General features: G+C 42.4%; 1 protein-coding gene across 3 annotated transcripts in view; it reads left to right on the top strand.

Moving 5' to 3' along the window:
* The first annotated feature begins 501 nt into the window (after window positions 1-501).
* The window catches only part of gosr1 (golgi SNAP receptor complex member 1), a 121,884-nt gene continuing 96,031 nt past the window's right edge, over window positions 502-26,354 (top strand). Inside the window, exons 1-2 of one of the 3 annotated variants that reach the window (XM_078548016.1) lie at window positions 502-635; window positions 18,249-18,363. In XM_078548016.1, coding sequence (XP_078404142.1) covers window positions 605-635; window positions 18,249-18,363 — 146 coding nt within the window. In that variant the 5' untranslated portion in view covers window positions 502-604. Of the gene's footprint in view, window positions 636-1,052; window positions 1,173-18,248; window positions 18,370-26,354 lie in introns of those variants that run through there. The other 2 variants (XM_078548015.1, XM_078548017.1) reach the window with 2 other exon arrangements.

Below are 26,354 nucleotides of genomic sequence, written 5' to 3'. Positions count from 1 at the left end.
TGACTCTGTTTCTCTCTCTCTCTCTCTCTCTCCACAGACGCTGCTGAGCTTTTCCCCAACCTCAGGTTTCCAACACATCCACATTATTTTGCTCTTATTTCAATTTTTTTTTGTTTTGTTTTGTTTTGCAATATTCTCTGTCGCGCTGCACACAAAGTGTCGACTCTCTTGCATCGTAGCTTTAGCCCAGGATCTGATCCCGGCCTTCCTGCCCTCCCCACCCCCGGATTGGCCCTGGGAAGGTGGCGGTGGCGTTGGCAGCAGCGAGCGACACATCACAAACCGGAAGCGCAAACCCTGACCCGGGCGCAGACGCCGGCGCAGTGGCCCCGCTCCTCAGCGGCCCCTTTAACAGCGCAGCATGCACCACAAACCTCAGAGGGGAGCGCAGTTAATGATAAAGTATCCCGTGTGAGACATAGACCAAGTTTCAAAGAACATCATCGACACAATCGTAATATTGTCCTTACACTCCCTCTGATGTTTTGTTAAAACTGTTTGTTTTAGTATTTGTTCTCCCCGCCTCCCCCCCAAGCTGGGAAGGATCTCCCTCGGAAATTGATGATAATGGGTTGTTCCGGGCGGGTGACGCTGGAAAACAAAGATGGCGGCGGGGAGCAGCAACTACTGGGAAGGTAAGGGAGCCGGAGCCCGAGCCCGAGCCCGGGCCGGGGGCCGTTGGGGGGTGTGGGCGGCTATCGGCGGGCGGCCGGCCGGCCCTTTCCGGACAACACTCCGTGAAGCCGGTCGGCTTGGCGTTCCTCCTCCCCTCGACAAGCGGCAGGGAAGGCCGGACACGTCGCCATTCCGGTTGCGCGTTGCCTGAAAGTTCAGCGCCGGCAGCAAGAGGGAGGGCGGGGGTAGTAACCCCGCCGCTGCCGCCAGAGGCTGCCCCGGGCTCCAGGAGCTCCTGTGCCCCCTTAACCCGGACTGTCCCGTCCCGTCCCCCCCCCCCCCCCACCCCCCCACCAGCAGTGACACTGCAGCTGTTTGAATGGGGAGAATCCTGTCCGGCCCCCTCAGCGCCGTTGGACACCCCAAAGGGTCCCAGCTTTTTGCAACAGCAAACTGGCTTTCACCCTCCCTCTCCTTCGCCTTGAGTAGAGATCGAGCCTGTGCTCCCGGTGCCTTTAGGATTTCGGGAACCCCAACAGCTTGTGCATCTTTACTTGGTATAGCTGCAACTTTAGCTTTTATTTTTTTGCATGAGTAAATTCAAGTCGATTTTACCTGATTTTAGCCTATTTTGATTAGCACTCCTGTATTCTCCAAGTTAGAATGTATTCTCTGCCCAACTGGCATTTGTTTTGAGTATGCAGGGAACATAAACATTTTGTAGCCCGTACATACATACATCGGCTGCTGTTGGTAAAAGATTTGCATTTCTACAGTATATTTCATTACTTTGGGGTGTTCCAACATGCTTCGCAGCCAATAAAGTACTTTTGAAGTGCGGTATTGTAGCAAATGTGGCGGCCGGTTTGCATACAGAAAAGTTCCACAAACAGCAATGTTATAATGTTCAGATAACTTGTCTTTATGATGTTGCTTGATGGATAAATATTGGCCAGGACGTTGGGAAGAGTTCCCCTTGCCCTTTTTTCAAAATAGTGTAATGGAATCTTTACATCCAGCAGCGAGGGCAAACGGGGCTTCGGTGTAACATCTCGTTAGATGGCTTATCTGCCTGTGTGGTGCTGCAGTGTCAGTCTAGATTATGTACTTTGGGTTGGGGCTTCGAGTAAGATTTATTTTCGAAGGGGAAGTTTTGGGAGTTTGCCCCCTGAAAAAGTTTACCATTTTTGACACTTCTTTGGTTCAGTTTTAAGCACATTGAAGTAGGATTTCGATTTGTACGTAAACATTGAGGTGCATTCTGTTTCGATGTTCTAAAACAAGTCAGTGTTAAAATACACAGAATGATTCCTAATGCCTCAGTGAGTTTATCTAGTAAGTTGTGAACCCATATAAATCAAGAAAGCCCAACAGCCTGTAGTTAGCTATCACCGGGAGTACCATCACAGCAGTCAGCCTTTCTTCAGAAGTGGGATAGGAGGTTGTTCTGCTATCCTGCTTATGGGAGCAGAGGAATCATGAAATGAGCTAGCAGGAGAGGAGTCGTCATCAAAGTGTTTTCTCAACAGGACATGCACTGTTGGGAAGAGGAGAGAAGTTCGCAGCAGGAATTGCTAAAAGAGGTAGCAGCTATATCTGCAGCTGAAGTGCTATAAAATTAGTTTTTACTGTAAAATTCTTAGTTTATATGAACATTTTGTGCTCCTGCAAGGTTTCGGTATAGGAAAACTGAAAACTTCACAATAAAAGCTGGCAGAAACTGGTGCATCTTTCTTACTCCCAATTGTTACTTCTTTCCTGCTCTTGACAGCCCAATAGGACTCAATTCAACTGCAGGTCTTTCCTGGTGGGGCTCAGACTGTAGCTTCTGTTGTTTTTGAGGTAGGGAATGAATTTTAGGTACCTGAGGTAAGCATAGGTTAGCATTCCTAGCAGCTGCTAAAATTTAAAGATGATATGCGCCATGTACCCATATATATCCTAGACTGTACCCTAAGTTTGATATCAGTTGACCCCCTTTTCATGTTATTGTCTATTGTAAACTCCTGCCAATATAAGTAATTTTTAAAAATGTATTCATTCACGGGATGTGGGCTTCACTGAGCCAATATTTCTTGTCCATCCCCAGTTGCCCTTGAGAAGGTGGTGGTGAGCTGCATTCTTGAACGGCTGGAGTCCATGTGGTGTAGGTACACCCACAGTGCTGTTAGGAGAAGGGAGTTCCAGGATTTTGACCCATTGAAGGAACAGTGATTATATTTCCAAGTCAGGATGGTGAATGACTTGGAGGGAACTTCCAGCTGGTGGTGTTCCCATCTATCTGTTGCCCTTGTCCTTCTGAATGGCAGTGGTTGTGTGTTTGGAAGGTGTTGTCGAAGGAGTCTTGGTGATTTCCTGCAGTGCATCTTGTAGGTAGTACACACTGCTGCTACTGTGCATCGTTGGTGGAGGGAGTGAATGTTTGTGGATTTGCTGCCAATCAGGTGGGCTGCTTTGTCCTGGACGGTGTCAAGCTTCTTGAGTGTTGTGGGAGCTGCTCTCATCCAGGCAAGTTGGGTGTATTCCATCACACTCCTGACTTGTGCCTTGTAGATTGTGGACAGGCTTTGGGGAGTCAGGAGGTGAGTTACTCGTAGCACGATTCCTAGTCTCTGACCCGCTTTTGTAGCCACAGTGTTTGTATGGCTAGTCCAGTTGAGTTCTGGTCAATGGTAACCCTCAGGATGTTGATAGTGGGGGATACAGTGACGATGATGCTATTGAACTTCTAGGGATGATAGTTGGATTTTCGCTTGTTGGAGATTATCATTGCCTGGCACTTGTGTGGCGCAAATGTTACTTGCCACTTGTGATCCCAAGCCTGGATATTGTCCAGGTCTTGCTGCATTTGGGCATGGACTGCTTCAGTATCTGAGGAGTCGTGAACGGTGCTGAACATTGTGCAGTCATCAGCGAACATCCCCACTTCTGACCTTATGTTGGAAGGAAGGTCATTGATGAAGGAGCTGAGGATGGTTGGGCTGAGGACACTACCCTGAGGAACGCCTGCTGTTCTGGAGCTGAGATGACTGAACTCCAACAACCACAACCATCATCCTTTGTGCTAGGCTTGACTCCAACCAACGGAGAGTTTTCCACCTGATTTCCATTGACTCCAGTTTTGCTAAGGCTCCTTGATGCCACACTAGGCAAAATGCTGATTTGATGTGAAGGGCAGTCACACTCACCTCTGGAGTTCAACTCTTTTGTCCATGTTTGAACCAAGGCTGTAATGAGGTCAGAAGCTGAGTGGCCCTGGCGGAACCCAAACTGAGTGTCAGTGAGCAGGTTATTGCTAAGCAAGCGCTGCTTGATAGCATTGTTGATAACCCCTTCCATCACTTTACTGATTGAGAGCAGAAAGATGGGATGGTAATTGGCCGGGTTGGATTTGTCCTGCTTTTTGTGAATATGACATGCCTGGGCAATTTTCCACATAGCCAGGTAGATGCCAGTGTTGTAACTGTACTGGAGAAGCTTGGCTAGGGACACAGCAAGTTCTGGAGCACAAGCCTTCAGTACTATTGCTAGGATATTGTCAGGGCCCAGAGGCTTTGCAGTATCCAGTGCCTTTAGCCGTTTCTTCATATCAAGTGGACTGATTTGAATTGGCTGAAGACTGGCATCTGTGATGCTGGGAACCTCCAGAGTAGGCCGAGATGGTTCATTCACTTGGCACTTATGGTTGAGGATTGTAGCGAATGCCTTACCTTTTGCACTGATGTGCTGGGCTCCTCCATCATTGAGGATGGAGATATTTGTGGAGCCGCCTCCTCCAGTGAGATGTTTTCTTGCCCACCACCATTCACGATTGGATGTGGCAGGACTGCCAAGCTTCGATCTGATCCGTAGTCTGTGGGATTACTTAGCCCTGCCTATCACTTGCTGCTTGGCACGCAAGTAGTCCTGTGTTATAGATTCGCCAGGTTGACACCTCATTTGTAGGTATGCTCCTGGCATGCCGCCTGCACCTCCTGCACTCTTGATCTCCTGGCTTGATGGTAGAATGGGGGATATGCTGGGACATGAGGCTACAGATTGTGTTCAAGTACAATTCTGCTGCAGCTGATGGTCCACAATGTTGAGTTGCTAAATCTGTTCAAAGCGTGGTTGCATGGTGGTAGTATCACACACAACAAGTATGTTTTTCCCTTACCACCTGCCACAGACCCAGTCTAGCTGCTAGACTTGGCTACCTTGGCCACCAAGGCCGGTCTTGGTGAAGGACATTTAAGTCTCCCACCCAGAGTACATTCTGCACCTAGTGCCTCCCATTCTGCACCTAGTGCCTCCAAGTGCTATTCAACATGGGAGGGCGGTACATGGTTTTTCAGCAGGAGGTTTCCTTGCCCATATTTTGGTGGTGTCAGGGGTAAGATATGATTCATGTGGGTTTTTACAACAATTGACAAATTAATTCCAGATTTTTATTGAATTCAAATTCCACCATCTGCCATGGTGGGATTTGAACCTGGGTCTCTGGATTACTAGTCCAGTGGCAATACCACTACGCCATTGCCTTCCCCTGTGGTAATGCTGGTAATATAAGATAGGTAAGGTAATATAATATCAGAAAAACAGTAGAGAAATAAAATTGGCGCATTGTTTTTCAAGTAACCAGTAGACCTCTGCTGCCATTGTTCATGGTGAATTGAGAGTGGTTGATGTCGTCACGATAGATAGCAGATTGAGTCAGGAGGAGAGTTTTCCTCTTTCATGGGATGTGTGTGTTGCTGGTCAGCATTTGTTACCCATCCCTAATTGCCCTTGAACTGTGTGGCTTGCTAGGCCATTTCAGAGGGCAGTTACATACGTATGAACATACATACGAACAAGGAGTAGGCCGTTTGACCCCTCGTGCCTGCTCCGCCATTCAATAAGATCATGACTGATCTGATAGTAACCTCAATCTGCATTCCGCCTACCCTAGATAACCTATCGCCCCCTTGCTTATCAAGAATCTATCCACCTCTGCCTTAAAAATATTCAAAGACTCTGCTTTCACCATCTTTTCAGGAAGAGAGTTCCATAGACTCATGACCCTCTGAGAGAAAAGATTTTGCCTCATCTCCACTTTAAATGGGTGACCCTTATTTTTAAACATTCAAGACTCAACCACATTGCTGAGGACCTGGAATCACATGTAGGCCAGACCAGGCAGCAGATTTCCTTCCCTAAAGGGAAGGGATGTGAGTGAATGAGATGAGTTTTCACAACAATTTTACGCTTAAGTTTATGTTCCAGATTCATTAATTGAATTAAAATTCCACCAGTTGCTGTGGTGGGACTTGAAACCATGTCCCCAGAACAGTATACTCGGCAAGTCTGATAGCATTTGTGGAGAGAGAAACAGAGTTAACATTTCAAGTCTGCAAGACTCTTCTTCAGCTCTGAAGAAGAGTCGTGTAGACTCAAAACATTAACTCTCTTTCTCCACAGATGCTGTCTGACCTGTTGAGTTTTTCCAGCATTTGCTGTTTTTATTTCATATTTCCAGCAACTGCAGTCTCTTGCTCTTATCTCCAGAACAGTAGCCTGGGCCTCTGGATTATTACTTCAGTGAGCATTACCGCTATGCAACCATCACCATGCTGACAAAGAAGAGCAAGGGTATGTAGTTGAGGGGATAGCAAGGAAAGGAGTACATGGAAAAGAGCGCTTGTGTGTAGGCAAGGAAGGAGTCACGAGTACTCAGTGGGAGGGGGAAGAGATCGTGATTTGGAGAGCTTCTGGGAATTGGGGGCCTTAGAAAATGGGTAGGGCTTTGGAGCTGGGTTCTGGGCCAAAAGACAACTGCAAGCTTCAGGCAGAATGTTCAGGAACTGAATGCCTGCATTGGTGGGGTGGCAGCTGCAAAAAGTCAGGAGTTGGAGTGTTGAATGGTGGGCGAAGAGGGAAGGGTCAGGAGCTGGATCCCTGGGGTAAAGAGTTCAGTACTTATACTTGATGAAGAAAAGACACAAAAAAATGAGCTGCTGCAACTACTGCATTATTGTTTACTGGCAGGAAAGAAGGTTGAGGAAATAGAAAGTGATTTCCAATTGTGAAAACAGCCTGATGTCTTAGCAGAAGTGACTTGTGGTTAAGAGGTGTACCAATTTCATTTCATGAAAATGTCAGAAGATTACTCTACTCGAGCTCGAAGACCAGCTGGCTGCCTCCTTTAACATACACAAGGGGGAACGGCTTCTAAAGAGATATTTCAATAGATGGTCATTGACAGATAAAGAACTGTAGTGAAGCAGATGAGAGGAAGCTGGTCACTGCTGACTAAAGACAGGCAGAGCCAGTACAGGAAAATCATGTGATTTTTGACTTGTATAGTTTGCATCACCATCACCTACAAGGAAGCCAATGATGCTGGCACAGAGAAGGCAAGATAAAATGTGTGAAGACCATACTCAAGTGGTTGTGGAGAGTCCAACCCAGAGGATTAGATAGCCTGTTTTTCAACCATGACTGCAAGTCCTGAATGGAAATACAAATAGGAAGAAAAACCTGAAAAATTGGGTCACTTCTGGAGAACAACATTGATTGTGGGGCAATGTAATAGAAGTGTTTAAAATTGTGAAAGGATGAGACAGGGTAGAGAAAAGTAGACTGTTTTAGGTAGTTGAGGGGTCAAGAGAAAGGAACCATAGCTATAGAGTTTTAAAGAAAGAAATTTAGAACAGAGGGCATAGTTGAGAGGGTTAGTGGTTATGGCGGATTAACCCATTCAAGCTTGGATAGGTGGCTGAAGGAGAAGGGCTTCATGGGATGTGGAAACAGGGTGGGTAAATTAAATTAGAATTGTTTGCTGATGTGGAGGAATGCTAACTTTGGCTGTTTCGGTGTTATAAGCTCTGTATAAAGGGACACCACCAGCTGAGGTTGGAAAGAACTGTTTCATGGCAAACCTACGGGAGCATTGAGCGAACAAACCAGTTGTCTTGCTGCTGCTCTAGAATTCAAAATCAACCAATTTGCAGTGAGCATACGGTGGTGTTTTCACCAAAAACAAGTGTGCACTTGCTTGTTAATAGAAGTCAAGTAAGCCTACAACATTAACTGCTGTGTGTTATATTGGTGGATTGGGCAGACAGCTGGCAGATGAAGTTCAGTGCAGAGAAGTTTGAGGTGATTTATTTTGGCAGGAAGAATGTGGAGAGACAGTATAAAATAAAGGGAGAAACTCTAAAGGAGGTGCAGGAATAAAGGAAGACAAAAACAGAAAATGCTGGAAAAACTCAGGTCTAGCAGCATCTGTGGAGAAAGAAACAGAATTAACATTTCAAGTCCGTATGACCTTTCTTCAGAGCTAAAGTAAAAATGTGATGAAGTTTATACTGTTTAAGGAGGATGGAGCAGGTGAAGCTGGATAGAAGGCCAGCAATAGTTGGGGACAAAGAGATTGACAAAGATGTCATGTACAAAAGGACAAAGGGAGTGTTAATGATAGTGGTATAGGGTAAAAAAGGTGCTGATAGTGGTATTAAGGTAAGAAGGCAGAATGTGATAATAGCAGAACAAGTATAAACAGTGTGTAAAGAACAAGATGGAACAATAGGAGGGAGCAGTGGTGGGGAAAATGGGATAAATAGGGGTGATTTTAAAAGAGATAAAACAATGAATAAATTAATGAAAATAAAAATAAGTGGATAAAAAATAAAAATGAATGTGGGGAAAAGGGATTTAAAAAGGGGTGAGGATAGTGGAGAGAATTCATGGTCTAAACACATCTTCACCTTACCACCCCCCTGTCAGCATTTCGTAGGGACCATTCCCTCCGGGGCACCCTGGTCCACTCCTCCATCATCCCCTATACCTCATCCCCCTCCCATGGAACTTTCCCATGCAACCGCAGAAAGTGCAACACCTGCCCCTTTACCTCCTCCCTCCTCACCGTCCAAAGACCCAAACACTCCTTTCAGGTGAAGCAGCACTTCACTTGCACTTCCATCCATTTGGTCTACTGCATTCGCTGCTCCCAATGCGGCCTCCTCTACATTGGGAAGACCAAACGCAGACTGGATGACCGCTTTGCAGACCACCTTCAGGCCGTCCGCAAGCATGACCCAGAGCTTCCTGTTGATTGCAATTTCAACATATCGTCCTGCTCTCATGCCCACATGTCCGTCCTTGGCCTGCTGCAGTGTTCCAGTGAAGCCCAACGCAAGCTGGAGGAACAGCACCTCATCTTCCGATTAGTCACTTTACAGCCTTCCGGACTTAACATTGTGTTCAACAACTTCAGACCATAAACTCTGTCCTCTCTCCTCACCCTTTTTTTAATCCCTTTTCTGTACGTTTGTTTTTATTTTTTATCCACTTATTTTTATATTCATTTTTTTTTTCTTTCATTCATTCATTCATTGTTTTATCCCCATTTTTAAATTACCCCCCCCTTTTTTATCCCATTTTCTATCCTTTTCCCCCCCCCCATCCCCAAAAGGGCCACCTGTTACTCGTTCCAAGTTGTTCTTTCACAGTACTTACCCTTGTTCTGCTATTATCACATTCTGCTTTCTTACCTTAATGCCACCATCAGCACCTTACTTTAGCCCTTACCAATACCATTAACACTTCTTTTGTCCTTTGGTTCATGACATCTTTGTCTTCTCTGTCCCCACCTATCGCTGGCCTTCTATCCAGCTTCACCTGCTCCACCCCTCTTAAACAGTATAAACCTCATCACATTTCTACATCTCTCCAGCTCTGAGGAAGGATCATACGGACTCGAGGCGTTGGCTCTGTTTCTGTCTCCACTGATGCTGCTAGACCTGCTGAGTTTTTCCAGCATTTTCTGCTTTTGTTTCAGATTTTCAGCATCTGCAGTATTTTACTTTTATCTTACGGGAACAAAGGGACCTTGGTGTATTTGTACATAAGTCATTGAAGGTGGTAGGGCATGTTGAGAGAGCAGTAAATAAAGCATGTGGTAGCCAAGGTTTTATTAATAGGGGCATTGAGTACAAGAGTAAGGAGGTCATGTTAAACTTGTATAAGACACTAGTTGGGCCTCACCTGGAGTATTGCCTCCAGTTCTAGGTGCCACACTTGAGGAAGGATGTGAAGGCATTGAAGAGAGTACAGAGGAGATTCACAGGGATGAAAAACTGTAGCTATGAGGATAGATTGGAGAGGTTGGGTCTGTTTTCCTTGGAGAAAAGAAGGCTGAGAGGAGACTTGATAGAGGTATTCAAGATCCTGAAGGGTATGGACAGGGTAAATAGTGAGAAACTCTTCCCACTCAAGGGACCATCAAGAACTAGAGGGCACAGATCAAAATAATGGGCAAAAGGAGTAGAAGTGATGTGAGGAAAATTTTTTTCACCCAGAAGGTGGTTGGAGTTTGGAATGAACTTCCTGGAAAGGTGATTCGATCGAGGCATTCAAAAGGGAATTGGATTGCTATCTGAAAAGAGAGAATGTGCAAGGCTACAGTGATAAAGCAGGAGAGTGGGATTAGGTAGATTGCTCTTTCAGCGAGCCAGTGCAGACTCAATGGGCTGAATGGCCTCCTTCTGCACTGTAAAAATACTGAGATTCTGTCTACCCTCGAATACACCCGTAGAAGTATTGGTACGCTAACATGCTGGCTTCTGTGATGCATTTTTTCTGTGTTGATTTCACAATGCTAAATAAGCCCAGTAACAGCACAGGAATGTGGGGAATCCGATACAAATTGCATTTTTATGGGGGCAATATTTCACGTGTCTGTGCTTTTTGCAGGAGGAACACTATCTGTACCCTTTCCACTGTGGAACGTATAATATTTTTTCACCTGGAGTATATTAATTTAATGCGAGCAAACCTTGTACTCTGTGATTATGTCATAAAATATTACAAAACAGTTGCAGCCAAAGTTAAGGTACTCCACTTTTGCTGTCTTTTTATTATATTCATATGTTCAACTGATTCATCAGGTAACTGTCAGTTTAATTTACTGGGTTTTATACTCAGTTTTACGTAGAAATTACAACAGAGAAACAGCCCATTTGGCTTGTGTCGATGTTTACCCTTCACAGCATAATATCATGGTCAAATATAATGCAACACTTTGTTTATCTGGCCCCGTGATTTTTTTGGAAATTGAATCATTTTGTGAATCATTTGTTTTTTAAAAACTTGGCTTGTACCATTTAACAGGAATCTCACCAAATTTCCACAAGGATTGCTGATAGGCACTGGTGTGTTTTTATATATAAATTAAGAATTTATCCACAAAGAGTGAATTGTCTCCTCAAAACGATATTAATCCTTTATCAATTCCCTGTGACCAGACAGTTTGTTTGCCTTTTATGAATTGCCACCTCGATAAGTGGTCTGTTGCATTATGAGCTTTCCATTTATCAGCCGCTTTCCATTTACCAGCCTGTGGATTGCTTTTGGAAATATGTCAGTAAACGTGTGCAGTGATATTTTGTAATAATAGTCAAACTCAGTTGTCAGTTCTTTCACGTTTTGAAATGCAATTTTCATCAGTCTCAATTCATTTTGAAAGTGAGCTGCCATCCCCAAGGAAAACTACAAATATTAATGTTATTTCTTTTTCAAGACTGTCAGATCTCAATTCCCCACCCACCGTTATATTTTAATATTAGCCACCTATGTGCTATTTTGCAAATAAGAGTAGATTGAACATGCTGTATCTACCCTTATATACGTTAGTCTGTACATAATAGCTCAGTAGGTCTTGCAGCATCTGTGGAGAGAGAAACAGAGTTAACATAGAGTCCGTATGACCCTTCTTCAGAGTCATCATATGGATTTGAAATGTTAACTCTGTTTCTGTCTCCACAGATGCTGCTAGACCTGCTGAGTTTTTTCAGCATTTTCTGTTTTTGTTTCATATTTCCAGCATACGGAACATTTTGCTTTTATATTTATGCACATAATAGCTGTTGGGTTGCTCAATGAAATACTGTACAAGTTAATGACTCAGTTGATTTCTGAAACTGGATGCACTTCAAGACTATGTATGACCACAATAACAGGGTGTTTATGAAGTCCTTGTGAAAATTTAAACTTTATTAACTTTAGGTGCATACATGATAGAAGCAAACTATAAATGACGTGAAAGCATAATTCATGAAACTTTGATACTTTAACATAGCACAGTTCAAGTTTCAGGGCTTCAACATAACTGCCATCTTGTGTGATACTTTGTTTAATCTACTTTTCGAAATGTTCACCTTCTAACGCAACTTTCAATCAATTTCAAGATCATTAATGCAATATTAATAACAAAAGCTGTCACGTTAAAAAACATTGAGCTATGCTTTCGTATGCTGTTAACAGTTTGCTTTATCATATGTGCATCCAAAGCTACTGAAGTTACACCAGGACTTCATAAACTCCCTGTATTTCAGTAGAAATACACAGCATGTCTTTACCACTGGCAAGACTGTCAATGGCCTTGTTGAGCTCTACTATAGTGAGCTCGTTGCCCAGCTCCTTCATGACAGGAAAGTCTGGACTGGTGCTGAGAGCTTCTTCACTGACAACGTTTTTTGTTGCATAGAGTTTGAGCTAGTGCCCCATCCACCTTTGCAGCTGCTTCCCAGTGGTAAAATCCCAGGAAATGATGGCAATCCACCTGAAATAATCAAAAGCGGAAAGCCAGCAACACTGCAATATCTCCATGAACATTTGTGTTTCTGCTGGAAGGAAAGATTTGTGCCCAAGATATGTATGCTGCAAAAACAGTCACCTTGCAGAAAAACAAAGGGGATCACAGTGACTATAATTTTACTGAGGCATCTACTTGTTAAGTATTGTAGGGAATGTCTTTGCTCGTGTTGCTCTGACCAGACTGCAGACCTGGTATCACGCATCCACCCTGAGTCCCAGTGAGGCTTCAGAGCCGGCAGACCAACAGTTGACATGATTTTCTCACTTCGGCAGTTATAGGAGAAGTGCCGAGAACAGCACACGCCACTCTGCATTGCCTTTGTAGACCTCACCAAGGCTTTCAACTTTGTCTGCAGAGATAGACTCTTTAAACTGCTGTAGAAAATAGGCTGCCCGCCTGGACGTCACCTTTTTTCTTTCCACGCAAATGTGAACAGTTTCGTCAGTTACAATGAAGCATCATCAGAGGTTTTCAAAATCAGCAGCAGCGTAAAGCAGGCCTGTGTCCTGGTGCCAACTCTCTTTGGTACATTTTTTTTCCATGCGACTATTTTACACTTTCAGCGACTCAAATGAGGATGTCTACCTGCTTGTCAGAGCTGACGGCAAGCTGTTCAACTTGGCAAGACTGTGCACCAAGACCAAAGCGCGTAATGTCCTAGTCTGAGAGTTGCTTATTGCTGATGACGATGTTCATTACAGAAGCGACGTATGCCCTCGGCATTGTCCATTATCTCCAAAAGATGGATAGATGCCATCAACACAGTATGTCTGTCAGCAACTGAAAGGACAGAGGATAGATTTCAACAGGTGATCCATCTAATGCATGCAAGTAGAATTTATGAAGATGTGTTTATGTTGATTTGTGCAAATTTCCTTGTTAAATGCCATGAATTGGTTGTCTTGGTCGATATTAGGAGGAGAGATTTCCGTGATTTCCAAAGAACTCTAACCTGAAACAATATCCTATCTCAAGTTACTGCGGCACCCGCTGTTTACATTCCTGCATTCTTTCTCTATAAAATAGTGCTGCAGTGTGTAGAAATCATTGTGGCTGTGAACTACATTGTCTGCCATAATAATTTTTTCAGGATTAGGATTCTGCTACATGCAAGAATGACTCTGATAAAAAAAGCTTTTGAATGCTTGAAGGGTGCACTGATAGAGGAATACTTTTCTATGTTATTGGGAAAACAAGCAGCCAGTAAAAAGGAGAAAACATAGGTTGGAATGGGTTTCAAGTTGTGAGTGAATTGACTATCACAGAATCTTAACGGCACAGAAGGAAGCCATTCAGCCCATCGTGTCTGCACCGGCTCTCCAAATGGGCATTATGACCTCGTGCTATTGCCCTGCCTTTTCCCCGTAACCCTCCACATTGTTTCTATTCAAATAATCATCTAATGCCCTCATGAATGCCTTAATTGAACCTGCCCTCCACTACACTTCCAGGCAGTGCATTCCAGACCCGAATCACTCACTGTGAAAAAGTTTTTTCTCATGTCACATTTGCTTCTTTTGCAAATCACTTTAAAACTGTGCCCTCTCGTTCTTGATCCTTTTACAAGCGGGAGCCGTTTCTCCCTATCTACTCTGTCCACCCCCCTCATGAATTTGAACATCTCTATCAAATCTCCTCTTAGCCGCTTTCTTTCCAGGGAGAACAGATCCAACCTCTCCAATCTATCTTCATAACTGAAGTTTCTCATCCCTGGAACCATTCCTTTAAACCACTTCTGCACTCTCTCCAGTGTGTCCACTTCCTTCCTATAATGTGGCACCCAGAACTGTACACAATACACCAGCTGAGGTCTAACGAGTGTCTTATATAAATTCGCATAATCTCTTTGCTCTTGTACTCTATGCCCCTATTAACAAAGCCCAGGATACTATATGTTTTGTTAACTGCTCTCTCCACCTGTCCTGCCATCTTCAATGACCTGTGCACATATACGCCCACGTCTTTCTGCTCCTGCACCCCCTTCAAAATTTCATTCCTTATTTTATATTGTCTGTCCATGTTCTTCCTACCAAAATGCTTCACCTCATGCTTCTCTACATTGAACTTCACCTGCCACCTATCTGTCCACTCCACAAACTTGTCTATGCCCTGCTGAAGCTCTACACTATCCTCCTCACAGTTAACAACATTCCCAAGCTTCGTATCACCCGCAAACTTTGAAATTGTTCCCTGCACACCAAGATCTAGATCATTAATATATATCAGGAAGAGCAAGGGTCCCAATACTGACCCCTGGGGAACTCCACTACAAGCCTTCCACCAGCCCGATAAATATCCATTGACCATTAGCCTCTGCTTCTTATTTTTCAGTCAATTTTGTATCCACGTTGCTACTGTCCCTTTTATTCCATGAGCAATAACTTTTCTCACAAGTCTGTATCATTGTATCAAATGCCTTTTGAAAGTCCACGTACATCACCTCCACAGCATTACCCTCACTGACCTTCTCTATTACCTCTTCAAAAAATTCCAAGTTAGTTAAACATGATTTCCCCTTTAGAAATCTATGCTGGCTCTTCCTTATCAACCCATATTTTTCCATGAGACTAATTCTATCCCGAATAATTGTTTCTAGAATCTTGCCCATCACTGAAGTTAAACTGACTGGCCTGTAATTGCTGGGCTTATCCTTATAACCTTTTTTGAATAAGGGCATAACGTTTGTAATTCTCCAGTCCTTTGGCACCTCCCCTGAATCTAGAGAAGACTGAAAAATTATGGCTAGTGCCCCTGTAATTTCTGCTCTCACTTCCTTCAGTATCCTTGGATATTTCTCATCCAGTCCCGGTCCCTTGTCAACTTTAAATACTGACAGTCTATTCAACAATTCCTCCTTTATCCTTCTCCTGACAGAGTATCCTCATCTGTCACCATGGCCTGGGTGGCATCTACCTCCTTGGTTAAAGACAGATGCAAAGTATTAATTTAATACCTCAGTCATGGCCCCTTCGTCCATGTGTAAATTCCCTTTTAGGTCCCTATTGGCCCACCATTTTTACTATTTATATGCCTATAGAAGACTTTGGGATTCTCATTTATGTTGGCTGCCAGTCTTTTTTCATAATCCCTCTTTGCTTCTCTAATATGCTTTTTCACCTCTCCTCTGAACCTTCTGTTTTCCTTTTGGTACGCAATTGTATTTTCTACCTGATACCTGTCATAACCACATTTTTTTCTTCATCTTAATTTCTATCTCCTTTTTCATCCAGGGAGCTCTGGATTTGTTTGCCCTACCTTCCCCTTTCAATGGGATATACCTTGACTGTACCCAAACCAGTTCTATTTTGAAGGCAGCCCATTTTTCAGCTACCGTTTATCCTGCCAATCTGCCATTCCAGCCTACCTTGCTCAGCTCTGTTCTTGCCCCATCGAAGCCAGCTCTCGCCCAGTTAATTATTCTTACTCTGGATTGCCTATCATCCTTTTCTATCATCATCCTAAAATGTACAATACAGTGATCACTGTCTCCTAAATGTTCCCCCACTGATACTTGAAAGAAAGTTCCCTGACAGTCAGAGAATGTGACTATGTCTAGAGAAGGAGCTTTGACATTAGTTTCTGGACCAAACTTTACTCTACCCCAGATGCGACATGAACCCACAATCCCTGGCTTAGGAAGCCAGTGCCTTATCTATTAGGCCACTAGGGTTGACTAGTTCAGGTGATGATTTGCGCTTTGAAAATATTGTCTTAAATCATGACTCACTTGGTTGAAACATGCTTCAACAGGTCAATGTAATGCATAGAGGTGGAGACCATGAATGAGTGTTTGTATTGATTTGTGCAGGTTTTCTTGTTTTAATGTCATGGAGTGGCTGCCTCTGGTACATATTAGTGGAGTCTAAATTTCACTGATTAGAACAGTGATAGAGTAGTTATTAGTTGTAGCTCACTATTAAGTCAGAAAGGGAAATTGAGAGCAGCCTGCTGTTTTGAATCTAAGAGTTAATTGTCAGAGGGGCTTTTTGTAATAATGTAATTTTAGAAATTTTTTAAAAAGCATTTCAAGTAGTGGTGCTCCAAGGTATCATTTAACTGTGAATGACAGGATTTGCATTTACAACCATGATCTCTCTCAGTAAATTACCAGTCTCATCCAAAGCATGAATGGAGAGGATATAAGGTATTTCTTTCGGCACAGGGAAAACTAACTCATGACCCACCTGTATTGCCCGCTCACCTAATATGTGTGGTATCAGCAGAGGTCAATCTGCATAGTTACCTTTCAGCTGCAATCTGGACACAAGAAAACAGAAATGAGCTGGAAAGTGGAAAGAAGGTAGCATGAGAAGCAAAGTCTTAATGCAGTATGAGGAGTTGTGCATAGAAGATATGAAAATGTAAGTTGGAAATTGTGAATCTATTGTAAGCTCCAACAAAAGTGTTTTATTCCACCTTCAGAATCATATTAACATGATCAGAAATCTGAATGAAGGTAGGATGAGAACCAGTAAGAGAAAGAAAATCTGTTGAGGATTTAGAGACAAGATGTGACTTTACCTCTCCTACTTATTGTCATCATCTTCATTCCTTTTCCTTAAAAGCTATGTAGCTATAACAATATGGCACTTAATCAGATGCAGTCAACCAATGTCCATAGTCATTAGAAGGGTGTTGATGCCAGATGAGCTTTTTAATTGTGTTTTTAATATGCAGCAATAAATATTCCATCATTTAGATCTTGATTGACAGTTTGGTGCTAAAATGGCTGTACCACCCTGATTGCATTCTGCCTTCCTAGGGCAGTGGCTTTCTGTGCTGGGGAGGAGTAGGGTGATGGATTCCCATTCAGTTCCCATCAATGTAAGAATTGAGGCAGGGGCAAAATATCAACAAACATGTACAAAATATATTTGCATGTTCATATTCTCTTAAAATGTCAGGTGTAATGGCATTTTCTGCACTACTTATTTCAGTGGCAAAAATGATCATACAGGTATATTGAAGTCATGACCAAATTGTATAGTTCTCTGGTCAGAACAGAACTTCAGTATTGTGTCCACTTCTGGTCGTCAAGATACAAAGGTGGGAGTACAATGAAGAGCCACAAGACTGACCTTGGGTCTTGGAGATTCAAGTTATGAGGAAAGACTATTTAGATTTGAAGGTCTCCAAATGGGGGTGACCTGAAAACTGGAAATAAGTGAAGGGGGCACAGGTTCAAACTAAAGTTAAATTTAGGGCTGCTATCAAGAAGTGTCAGCCTTGGCTTATTGGCAGCATTCTTGCCTCTGAGTCAGAAGTCTGTGGGTTTAAGCCTTAGTCCAGAGACTTGAGCACAAGTGTATGCTCACACTTCATTGTGATACTGAGGGAGTGCTACATGGTCAGAGATTTCATCTTTAGGATGAGATGTTAAACTGAGGCCCACTTATCCTCCCAAATGAGCGTAATATATACCGTAATGCTATTCAATGACCAGGTAAGCTTCCCAGTGTCCTGGAAACATTTAACCCTGAATGTCACGGGTTATCTGGTCATTTATCTCATTGCTATTTATGGGTCCTTACTGTGCACAAATTGGCTGCAGTCTTACCCTACATTGCAATAGAGACTGTATTTGAAAAGTATTTTCTTGATTATGTGCTGCTTTGGCAAAGGTGCTATATAAAATAAATTTCTTGATTCACACGAATGGAGTGCTGGATAGAGTAATGAAGGTAGATAAAACCCTGGAACCGGTTAGATGCTGCAGTGGGGTGGGGTACCTTCAGGGCATTCTGGAGGGATGAGTTGAGTTGGGTTGAATGTCTTTTCCCACCCACAGTTATTATGATTTTCAAGATTGATAGCCAACTGCAAATGAACGGGGATTGGAAAATTGGTTTCATTTAACACCATTCAGATTCCAGATATTGATTGGTTATACTACAATATTCTTGGAGAAAACGTACGCAGAATAATAAAATCTAAACCATTTTCTTTCTTGTCAATATGTATCTTTTTCCTCATTTAGATGAGAATCGCTGACCTTTTGCTTTGTTTGCTTGTACAGATCTGCGGAAGCAGGCTCGGCAACTGGAGAATGAACTTGATTTGAAACTGGTATCCTTCAGCAAACTCTGCACAAGTTATAGTGGTGCCACAACACGAGATGGGCGACGCGACAGGTATAGGTACTACACAGCAATTTTTTTCTTTGTTTTTACTACTCTGCCCTCAAAAAAAAACTTTGCTTCTCAAACTCTTAGAGATATTAATGAATTTTATGAGATCATGACTAACTTAATTTTAGAACTTTAGCAGTTATGCACTGATGTCTGGAACCTAATTTTAAGAATCTTCATTTCTGTTGATTGCCCCAAATCTTTGACTGAAAAGCAGCATTTGGGGAAAACATTCAGGAACATGGAAAAGTATTCTCCTTCCAGTCAGTATGTGTATTACCTCCTATTTTAACAAACTTGTTCCAGCTGCTGTTCAATTTCAAAATGTTCTCGGTTTATGATAGACTATTGTCATAATTTGGCCACAGATAGACCCCCAGAAAGGTTTGCAACTTTGAATTGGTTTGACCTTTTGGCTTAAGATTTACAGCATGAGGTGTCCAAGTTCAAATTCTATTGAAAATTTAACTTTGAATTATGTCTGGCAACTATTTGAGCATGCCTTCTATCACTGTGTAACTATCTTTTCCCAATGTTCATCTAAAGTGCTATGTTATGACAAATTATTTTTATACGTACTACATATTAGCACCTATTAAAATAATTAACAATTAATTTACCCTAAGAAAATAAAAGCACATTTTACTACTTCCCTTTTCAGCCAGTTGCTTTTCCTTCCCTCGGGAGTGGGAAATGTGCATTATTTTCCCCTCTTCTCTCTAACATTGAGAAATAAGCCAATTTTAGTGACCATACCACTGTCCTAGTTGACATTTGTTAGCTAACACAGACCTGGGAATGAATCTGGACCCTTCCTAGACATTGTTGTTCAGCTAGTCATTGCATTAACAAGCAAATCTACCCGGAAAGCATGCAAAGTGTTTCATTTTCAAATGGCACAGAGCCGGCTTCTTAGTTCTGCTTTCAGTGCTTAACTTGGCCTAATTATGTCTCAGCATTTAGGGAATACCATGAGTTTCTGGGTCAGAATGTTATTGGGAGAAAGATGGTCTTGGTATAATAACTTCATTCAGTGACCTTTTGATCCTGATTGTATGGGAGCACTGAACCTGTAGATTCACTGTGACCATTAGCTGGTCACATTGGCCCTTCTATCATTCAACTGCATCCAATTTTTACATCTTTATTTTCTGCAACAGGTATTGAACATATTTTCTATCACTTGAGACAGCCCTTTCTATTGTGTATATGAAACTAGTTAAAGGCTTTAAATTAGGAATGGGAATGTGAAGCTGCTGTCAGAAGTCATTAGTGATGCATTTGACAATGAAAGTGGTATTTGTGTAGTTTGTTACCATTGTATACTGCCAATTTTGGCCTGTTTCTTTAGTCAACTCACTTATGATTACAATGGCTGATAAGTCATTACAGTGCATTCTAGTTCATAGTACAGACCAGTGAACTTCAAAAGCAATCAGACGCAAGCAAGTTTGATGTGCAGACTGTCATTTCTGTGCAACAAATGTCCGATTTCTTTCCCCAGATGTAGTGATGCAAGGTAGCTTGGCAGCCTATGGATCTGATTCTTAACCATCATGGCATTATTCCCATTATTTAGTGATCATTTGGTCTTAATTGTATAGCTCAGATTGAATCAAATAACTTAAAGTTTAGCAAGAGAATTCCAGAGAGCAGCAGCATAATCATTAGAAGATTAGCCTCCAATGATAGAGTAGAAACAACATAAGCAGAATTCAGAGCCTGAAGAGATTAGGGGTAGAAATGGGATGGATGTTTGCAGAAGATTCCGAAGTTGAGTGGTAATTGTAATACATCCTGATTCCAGTAAAATGCTATATTGCAAAACCATAGCATTTTCTTACCCTGTGTCAGGAAGATATAACAACTTTCATAACGTTATTGGAATTTATTGGAGCGTAGTAGTGGAGTCTGTGTCTATAGGGGTGTGTGTGTGAGAGATTTAATTGAATTAGAGACAGCTGGTCTGAAGGCTTTGATGTATCAAGAAGAGAAGCTAGGCTTGAAATGGTAAATAGATAAACATGGCTAGAGTTGTAGAATGTGAGGTGTAAAGGGAACATTTGCATTTTAAGATAAATTAGAGTAGTGAATTTCAAAGAGGTGGTGAGGTGGTTACACCTAGTCAACAGAGGCTAAGCCAAACAGTGTTTATTTTTCCCAAAGCTTACTGATGAAATTAGCACTATGAAAGATTTTTATTATTAGAGAGGTAAAGTCTAAAGACAGTGAAACAATGTGAATTTGCATTCAAAGGGGAAAATATGTACAAAGGAGAGAAGGCTGTATATAAAGGCGGGAATTTTAAGATCTAACATAAGTGTGAAAAGCCTCCAATATCTAAGCTTCAAGCTGCTGTCTACAAGGAATGGAAGCTGAGAAAAACTTATTTTGAATTTGACTGTCCAAAGTCTGTGCTTTGCCTCGGTCCGTTTAAATTTGTGTGTTTTACTGTTGCCTTAACAGAGGTGTAATTGGGAGTTAGATTAATTAGGGGATTTAGAAGTTATCATTGTAGAGATTTGTAGACCTATGTGCTTAAAATCATTTCTTCTATTATTAAAGGTTTAATTTAGTTTTGTAAGAAACCTGTAAGACTCGGTGGTCTTATTACTACTGAATTCAAGGCCTGCATCTGGTAATATACAAATTGCAAAACAGTTGTGGCAGTTGTTTCAAGTTTCCCTTTGGGATTTGAGCAGTTTAGCATTTACCATCTGCTGTGCCATAACACCCTGCAAATGTTTTCTCCTATCCCCTACTCTTCTCTCAAAGGCAGTGACTCATTCATACTGAGGTACAGTTTCACAGGCACCACTAGTCCTATAAGACCATAAGACATAGGAGGTGAAATTAGGCCATTTGGCCCATCGAGTCTGCTCCGCCATTCAATCATGGCTCATAAGTTTTTCAACCCCATTCTCCCACCTTCTCCCTGTAACCTTTGATCCACTTATCAATCAAGAACCTATCTATCTCGGTCTTAAATACACTCAATGACCTGGCGTCCACAGCCTTCTGTGGCAATGAATTCCATAGATTCACCACTCTCTGGCTAAAGAAGTTTCTCCTCATCTCTGTTCTAAAAGGTCTTCCCTTTACTCTGAGGCTGTGCCCTCGGGTCCTAGTCTCTCCTATTAATGGAAACACCTTCCCTACGTCCACTCTATCCAGGCCTTTCAGTATTCTGTAAGTTTCAATCAGATCCCCCCCCACCTCATCCTTCTAAACTCCATCGAGTATAGACCCAGAGTCCTCAAACGTTCCTCATATGTTAAGCCTTTCATTCCTGGGATTGTTCTCGTGAACCTCCTCTGGACCCTCTCCAGGGTCAGCACATCCTTCCTGAGATATGGGGCCCAAAATTGCTCACAATATTCTAAATGTGGTCTGACCAGAGCCTTATAAAGCCTCAGCAGCACATCCCTGCTTTTATATTCTAGTCCTCTCGAAATAAATGCCAATATTGCATTTGCCTTCCTAACTACCAACTCAACCTGCAAGTTAACCTTAAGAGAATCCTGGACTAGGACTCCCAAGTCCCTTTGCACTCCAGATTTCTGAATTCTCTCCCCATTTAGAAAATAGTCTATGCCTCTATTCTTCCTACCAAAGTGCATGACCTCACACTTCCCCATGTTGTATTCCATCTGCCACTTCTTTGCCCATTCTCCTAACCTGTCCAAATCCTTCTGCAGCCGTCCCGCCTCCTCAATACTACCTGTCCCTCCACCTGTCTTTGTATCAGCTGCAAAATTAGCCAGGATGCCCTCAGTTCCTTCATCTAGATCATTAACGTATAAAGTGAAAAGTTGTGGTCCCAACACTGACCTCTGTGGAACTCCACTTGTCACCAGCCCGCCATCCTGAGAAGGACCCCCTTATCCCCACTCTCTGCCTCATGCCAGAGAGCCAATCTTCTATCCATGCTAGTACCTTACCTCTAACACCATGGGCTCTTATCTTACTGAGCAGCCTCCTGTGCGGCACCTTGTCAAAGGCCTTCTGGAAGTCCAAGTAGATAACATCCATTGGCTCTCCTTTGTCTAACCTACTCATTACCTCCTCAAAGAATTCTAACAGATTTGTCAGGCATGACCTCCCCTTGATGAAACCATGCTGACTTTGCCCTATTTTATCATGCACTTCCAAATATTCTGAAATCTCATCCTTAATAATGAACTCTAAAATCTTACCAACGACCGAGGTCAGGCTAATTGGCCTGTAATTTCCTGTCTTTTGCCTCAATCCCTTCTTAAACAGGGGAGTTACATTAGCGATTTTCCAGTCCTCTGGGACCCTCCCTGACTCGAGTGATTCCTGAAAGATCACCACTAACGCCTCCACTATCTCTTCAGCTATCTCCTTCAGAACTCTGGGGTGTAATCCATCTGGCCCACGTGATTAATCCACCTTCAGATCTTTCAGTTTTCCTAGCACCTTCTCCTTGGTAATGGCCACCATACTCACCTCTGCCCCCCCCCGACTCTCTTGAACTTTGGGGATGTTACTCGTGTCTTCCACCATGAAGACTGACGCTAAGTACCTATTCAGTTCCTCCACCATTTCTTTGTTCCCCACTACTACTTCTCCAGCGTCATTTTCCAGTGGCCCAATGTCCACTTTTGCCTCTCTCTTACCCTTTATATATCTAAAAAAAAACTCTTGCAATCTTCTTTTATATTACTGGCTAGTTTACCATCATATTTAATCTTCTCCCTTCTTATTTCTTTTTTTGGTTGTCCTCTGTTGGTCTTTGTAGGCTTCCCAATCCCCTGGTTTCCCACTGCTCTTCGCTGCATTGTATGCTTTCTCTTTAGCTTTTATGCTGTCCCTGACTTCCCTTATCAGCCATGGTTGCCTCGTCCTCCCTTTAGTATGCTTCTTCTTCCTAGGGATGAATTTTTGCTGTGTCTCCCAAATTACTCCCAGAAACTCCTGCCATTGCTGTTCCACTGTCTTTCCTGCTAGGCTCATCTCCCAGTCAATTCTGGCCAGCTCCTCCCTCATGCCTCTGTAGTTGCCTTTATTCAACTGTAATACCGTTACATCTGATTCCAGCTTTTTCCTCTCAAATTGCAGGGTAAATTCTATCATATTATGGTCACTTCCTCCTAAGGGTTCCTTCACCTTAAGCTCCCTTATCAAATCTGCCTCATTACACATCACTAAATCTAGAATTGCCTGTTCCCTAGTGGGCTCCACCACAAGCTGCTCCAAAAAGCCATCTCGTAGACATTCTACAAATTCCTTTTCTTGGGATCCACTACCAACCTGATTTTCCCAGTCTACCTGCATATTGAAATCCCCCATGATCACTGTAACCTTGCCTTTCTTACACGCCTTTTCTGTCTCCTGGTGTATCTTGTGCCCCACATCCTGACTACTGTTTGGAGGCCTGTACATAACTCCCATTATGGTTTTTTCAGCTTTGCGGTTCCTCAACTCTACCCACACAGATTCTACATCATTTGACCCTACGTCATTTCTTGCTATCGATTTAATTTCATTTCTTACTAACAAAACAACCCCACCCCCTCTGCCAACCTGCCTATCTTTTCGATAGGATGTATATCCTTGGATATTTAGCTCCCAGTCCTGATCCCCTTGCAGCCATGTCTCCGTGATGCCCACCACATCATACCTGCCAATTTCAATCTGCGCCACAAGCTCATTTACCTTATTTCGTATACTGTGTGCATTCAGATACAACACCTTCAGTCCTGTATTTCCCGTCCCCTTTCTCATTGTTGTCCCTTTATCTAATGTGTTTGAAGTTAGATTCCTAGCCCTTTCCAAACACTCTGTCCTATTTTGTGTTCTGGGGACTTTAAAAGCCTCTCCTGGGCTCTCTTTTCTTTTCAGTTTTTTCATAAGGGCCCTTCAGAGTAGCCAACAGTGGGTGTTAGGTATTTCAACCAGTTATGTCATCACACCCCCACCCACTCTTTCCCGGAAGGACTGTGACTTTGACTCCCAACTCCTAGCCAAGAACTCAGAGGCCAAATGTAGCACCATCTCAGTTTCCCTGGATATGCTAGTTCAACTCAAACCAAGGATCTTCCTGGTCTACATGGCATGGTACTGCTCTTGTTGCTGCATTTACTCACTCAGCTACTTCGTTTAAAAAAAAACTGTTGTATTTTAAAAGCGATAGATGGTTTGTAATATTCCATTCCAAAATTCATTTAAAACTGCTATTAATCATTTGGTAGTACAGAACTTGAGTATTGCATAATGGTAGTAATTGCGTATGGAGGATTATTTCGCAAATTTGCCCAATTGCTGAAACTGCAATGTCAATCTTTTGTGGAATACCCCCATTATACAGTTGGCTACTTTTACCTGTTACGCCTGTAGGTGACACAGTGATTGGGGTTTTCAGTTTTAAGTTTCGCTAAATTTAATAACATTATAACTCCTTATCTCAGACAAACCTGAGCAAAATGATGCCTGTTTAGAAATGAACAGTATAGGTAGATAGTTTACAAGTTTTTAAAATTACACCTTTTTCAGACTCTAAATAATGGAATCTCTTCATTGTTTGAAAGATATTGGCACCTATGTAGTTTTTAAATTCAATGTTTGAATAGTCAGGTCTCCTCATTAGTTGAAAAATCAGAGACTATATTTTTGGACAACCTCAGCACACTGAGGAACTTAGTCATTCCCTCCAACTGCCAAAGTAGCTTTGTATCTTAATCCAATTATCCCTCTGCCCTCCAACTTAAAACAGCAGTGCCGTGGGAGATCAGCTTTGTTGGTAAAGTTTAAAAATAAATTTTATCTTTTAATTTGAATTAATGAGTTTGGCTCAGCGACAATACATGTCTGAATAAGAAGATTTGCTACTCAGACTTAAGATGTTAAACCAGTGTCTTGTCTTCCTGTTCGGGAGGACATAAGAACAACCTGTGCCATCATTCAAACAAGAGTAGAGCATTTGCCTGGTGTCTTGGCCAACATTCTTTCCCGAACTTTCATCACCTAAACAGACTAAGTGATCATTTGTACCATTTGATGAATGTGGACCTTTGCCGTGTGCAAATCAACTCAGTTTTACAAACAATGGGACACACATAGGAAATAGGAGCAGAAGGAGACCATTCAGCCCCTTGAGCCTGCTCCTCCATTCAATAAGATTATGGCTGATCTGTTTGTGTTTTGAATTCCACATTCCTATCTACCTCATAGCCTATCAAGAATCTATCTGCCTCTGCCTTAAAAATATGCAATGACCCCGCCTCCACTGCCTTTGGAGCCAGAGAGTTCCAAAGTCTCATCAAAACAACAGTACCTACACTACAAAATTAATTTCTGGTTGCAAAACTGAGAATTTAATCAGTTTATTTATGTTTAATAGAATAGAAAAACAGAATATTTTGTCTTCTTTCTTCTTTCATGGGATTTGGGTGTTGATGGCAAGATCAGCATTTGTTGTCCATCCCTAATTGCCTTTGAATTAAATGGCTTGCTAATCAATTTCAGTGGACAGTTAAGAGGCAACCACATTACTGTGGATCTGGAGTCACATATAGGCTAGACCAGGTAAGGATGGCAAACTTCCCCCGAAAGGACATTACTGAAACAATTAGGTTTTTATAACATTCAATAATAGTTGTCATGGTCACCATTACTTTCAATCCCAGATTTATTAATTCAATTGAAATTCCACTAACTGTCATGGTGGGATTTGAGCCTATGCCCCCGGAGCATTAGCCTTGGCCTCTGGGTTACTAGTCCAGTAACATTACCATAGTGCCACCATCTCCCCCCCTCCCCCTCCCCATGAGCCTTTTTAAAAGGCAAGAGATTAGTAAATGTTGCTACGCAGAGGGATTTGATTGTCCTTATGCATGAATCACAAAGTTAGCATCGAGATACAACATGTTATTAGGAAGGCAAATGGTATGATAGCCTGTATTGTATGGGAGTATAAAAGTAAGGAAGTCTTGCTGCAAGAGTGCTGTGAAGAGTTTTGGTCACCTTATCTG

The sequence above is a fragment of the Cetorhinus maximus genome, chromosome 9 (genome assembly GCF_964194155.1).
Source record: "Cetorhinus maximus chromosome 9, sCetMax3.hap1.1, whole genome shotgun sequence".
In the NCBI taxonomy this organism is placed as follows: Eukaryota; Metazoa; Chordata; class Chondrichthyes; order Lamniformes; family Cetorhinidae; genus Cetorhinus; species Cetorhinus maximus.
The sequence above is the reverse complement of the archived record's forward strand: the minus strand, read 5'-3'. Positions and strand labels throughout refer to the sequence as shown.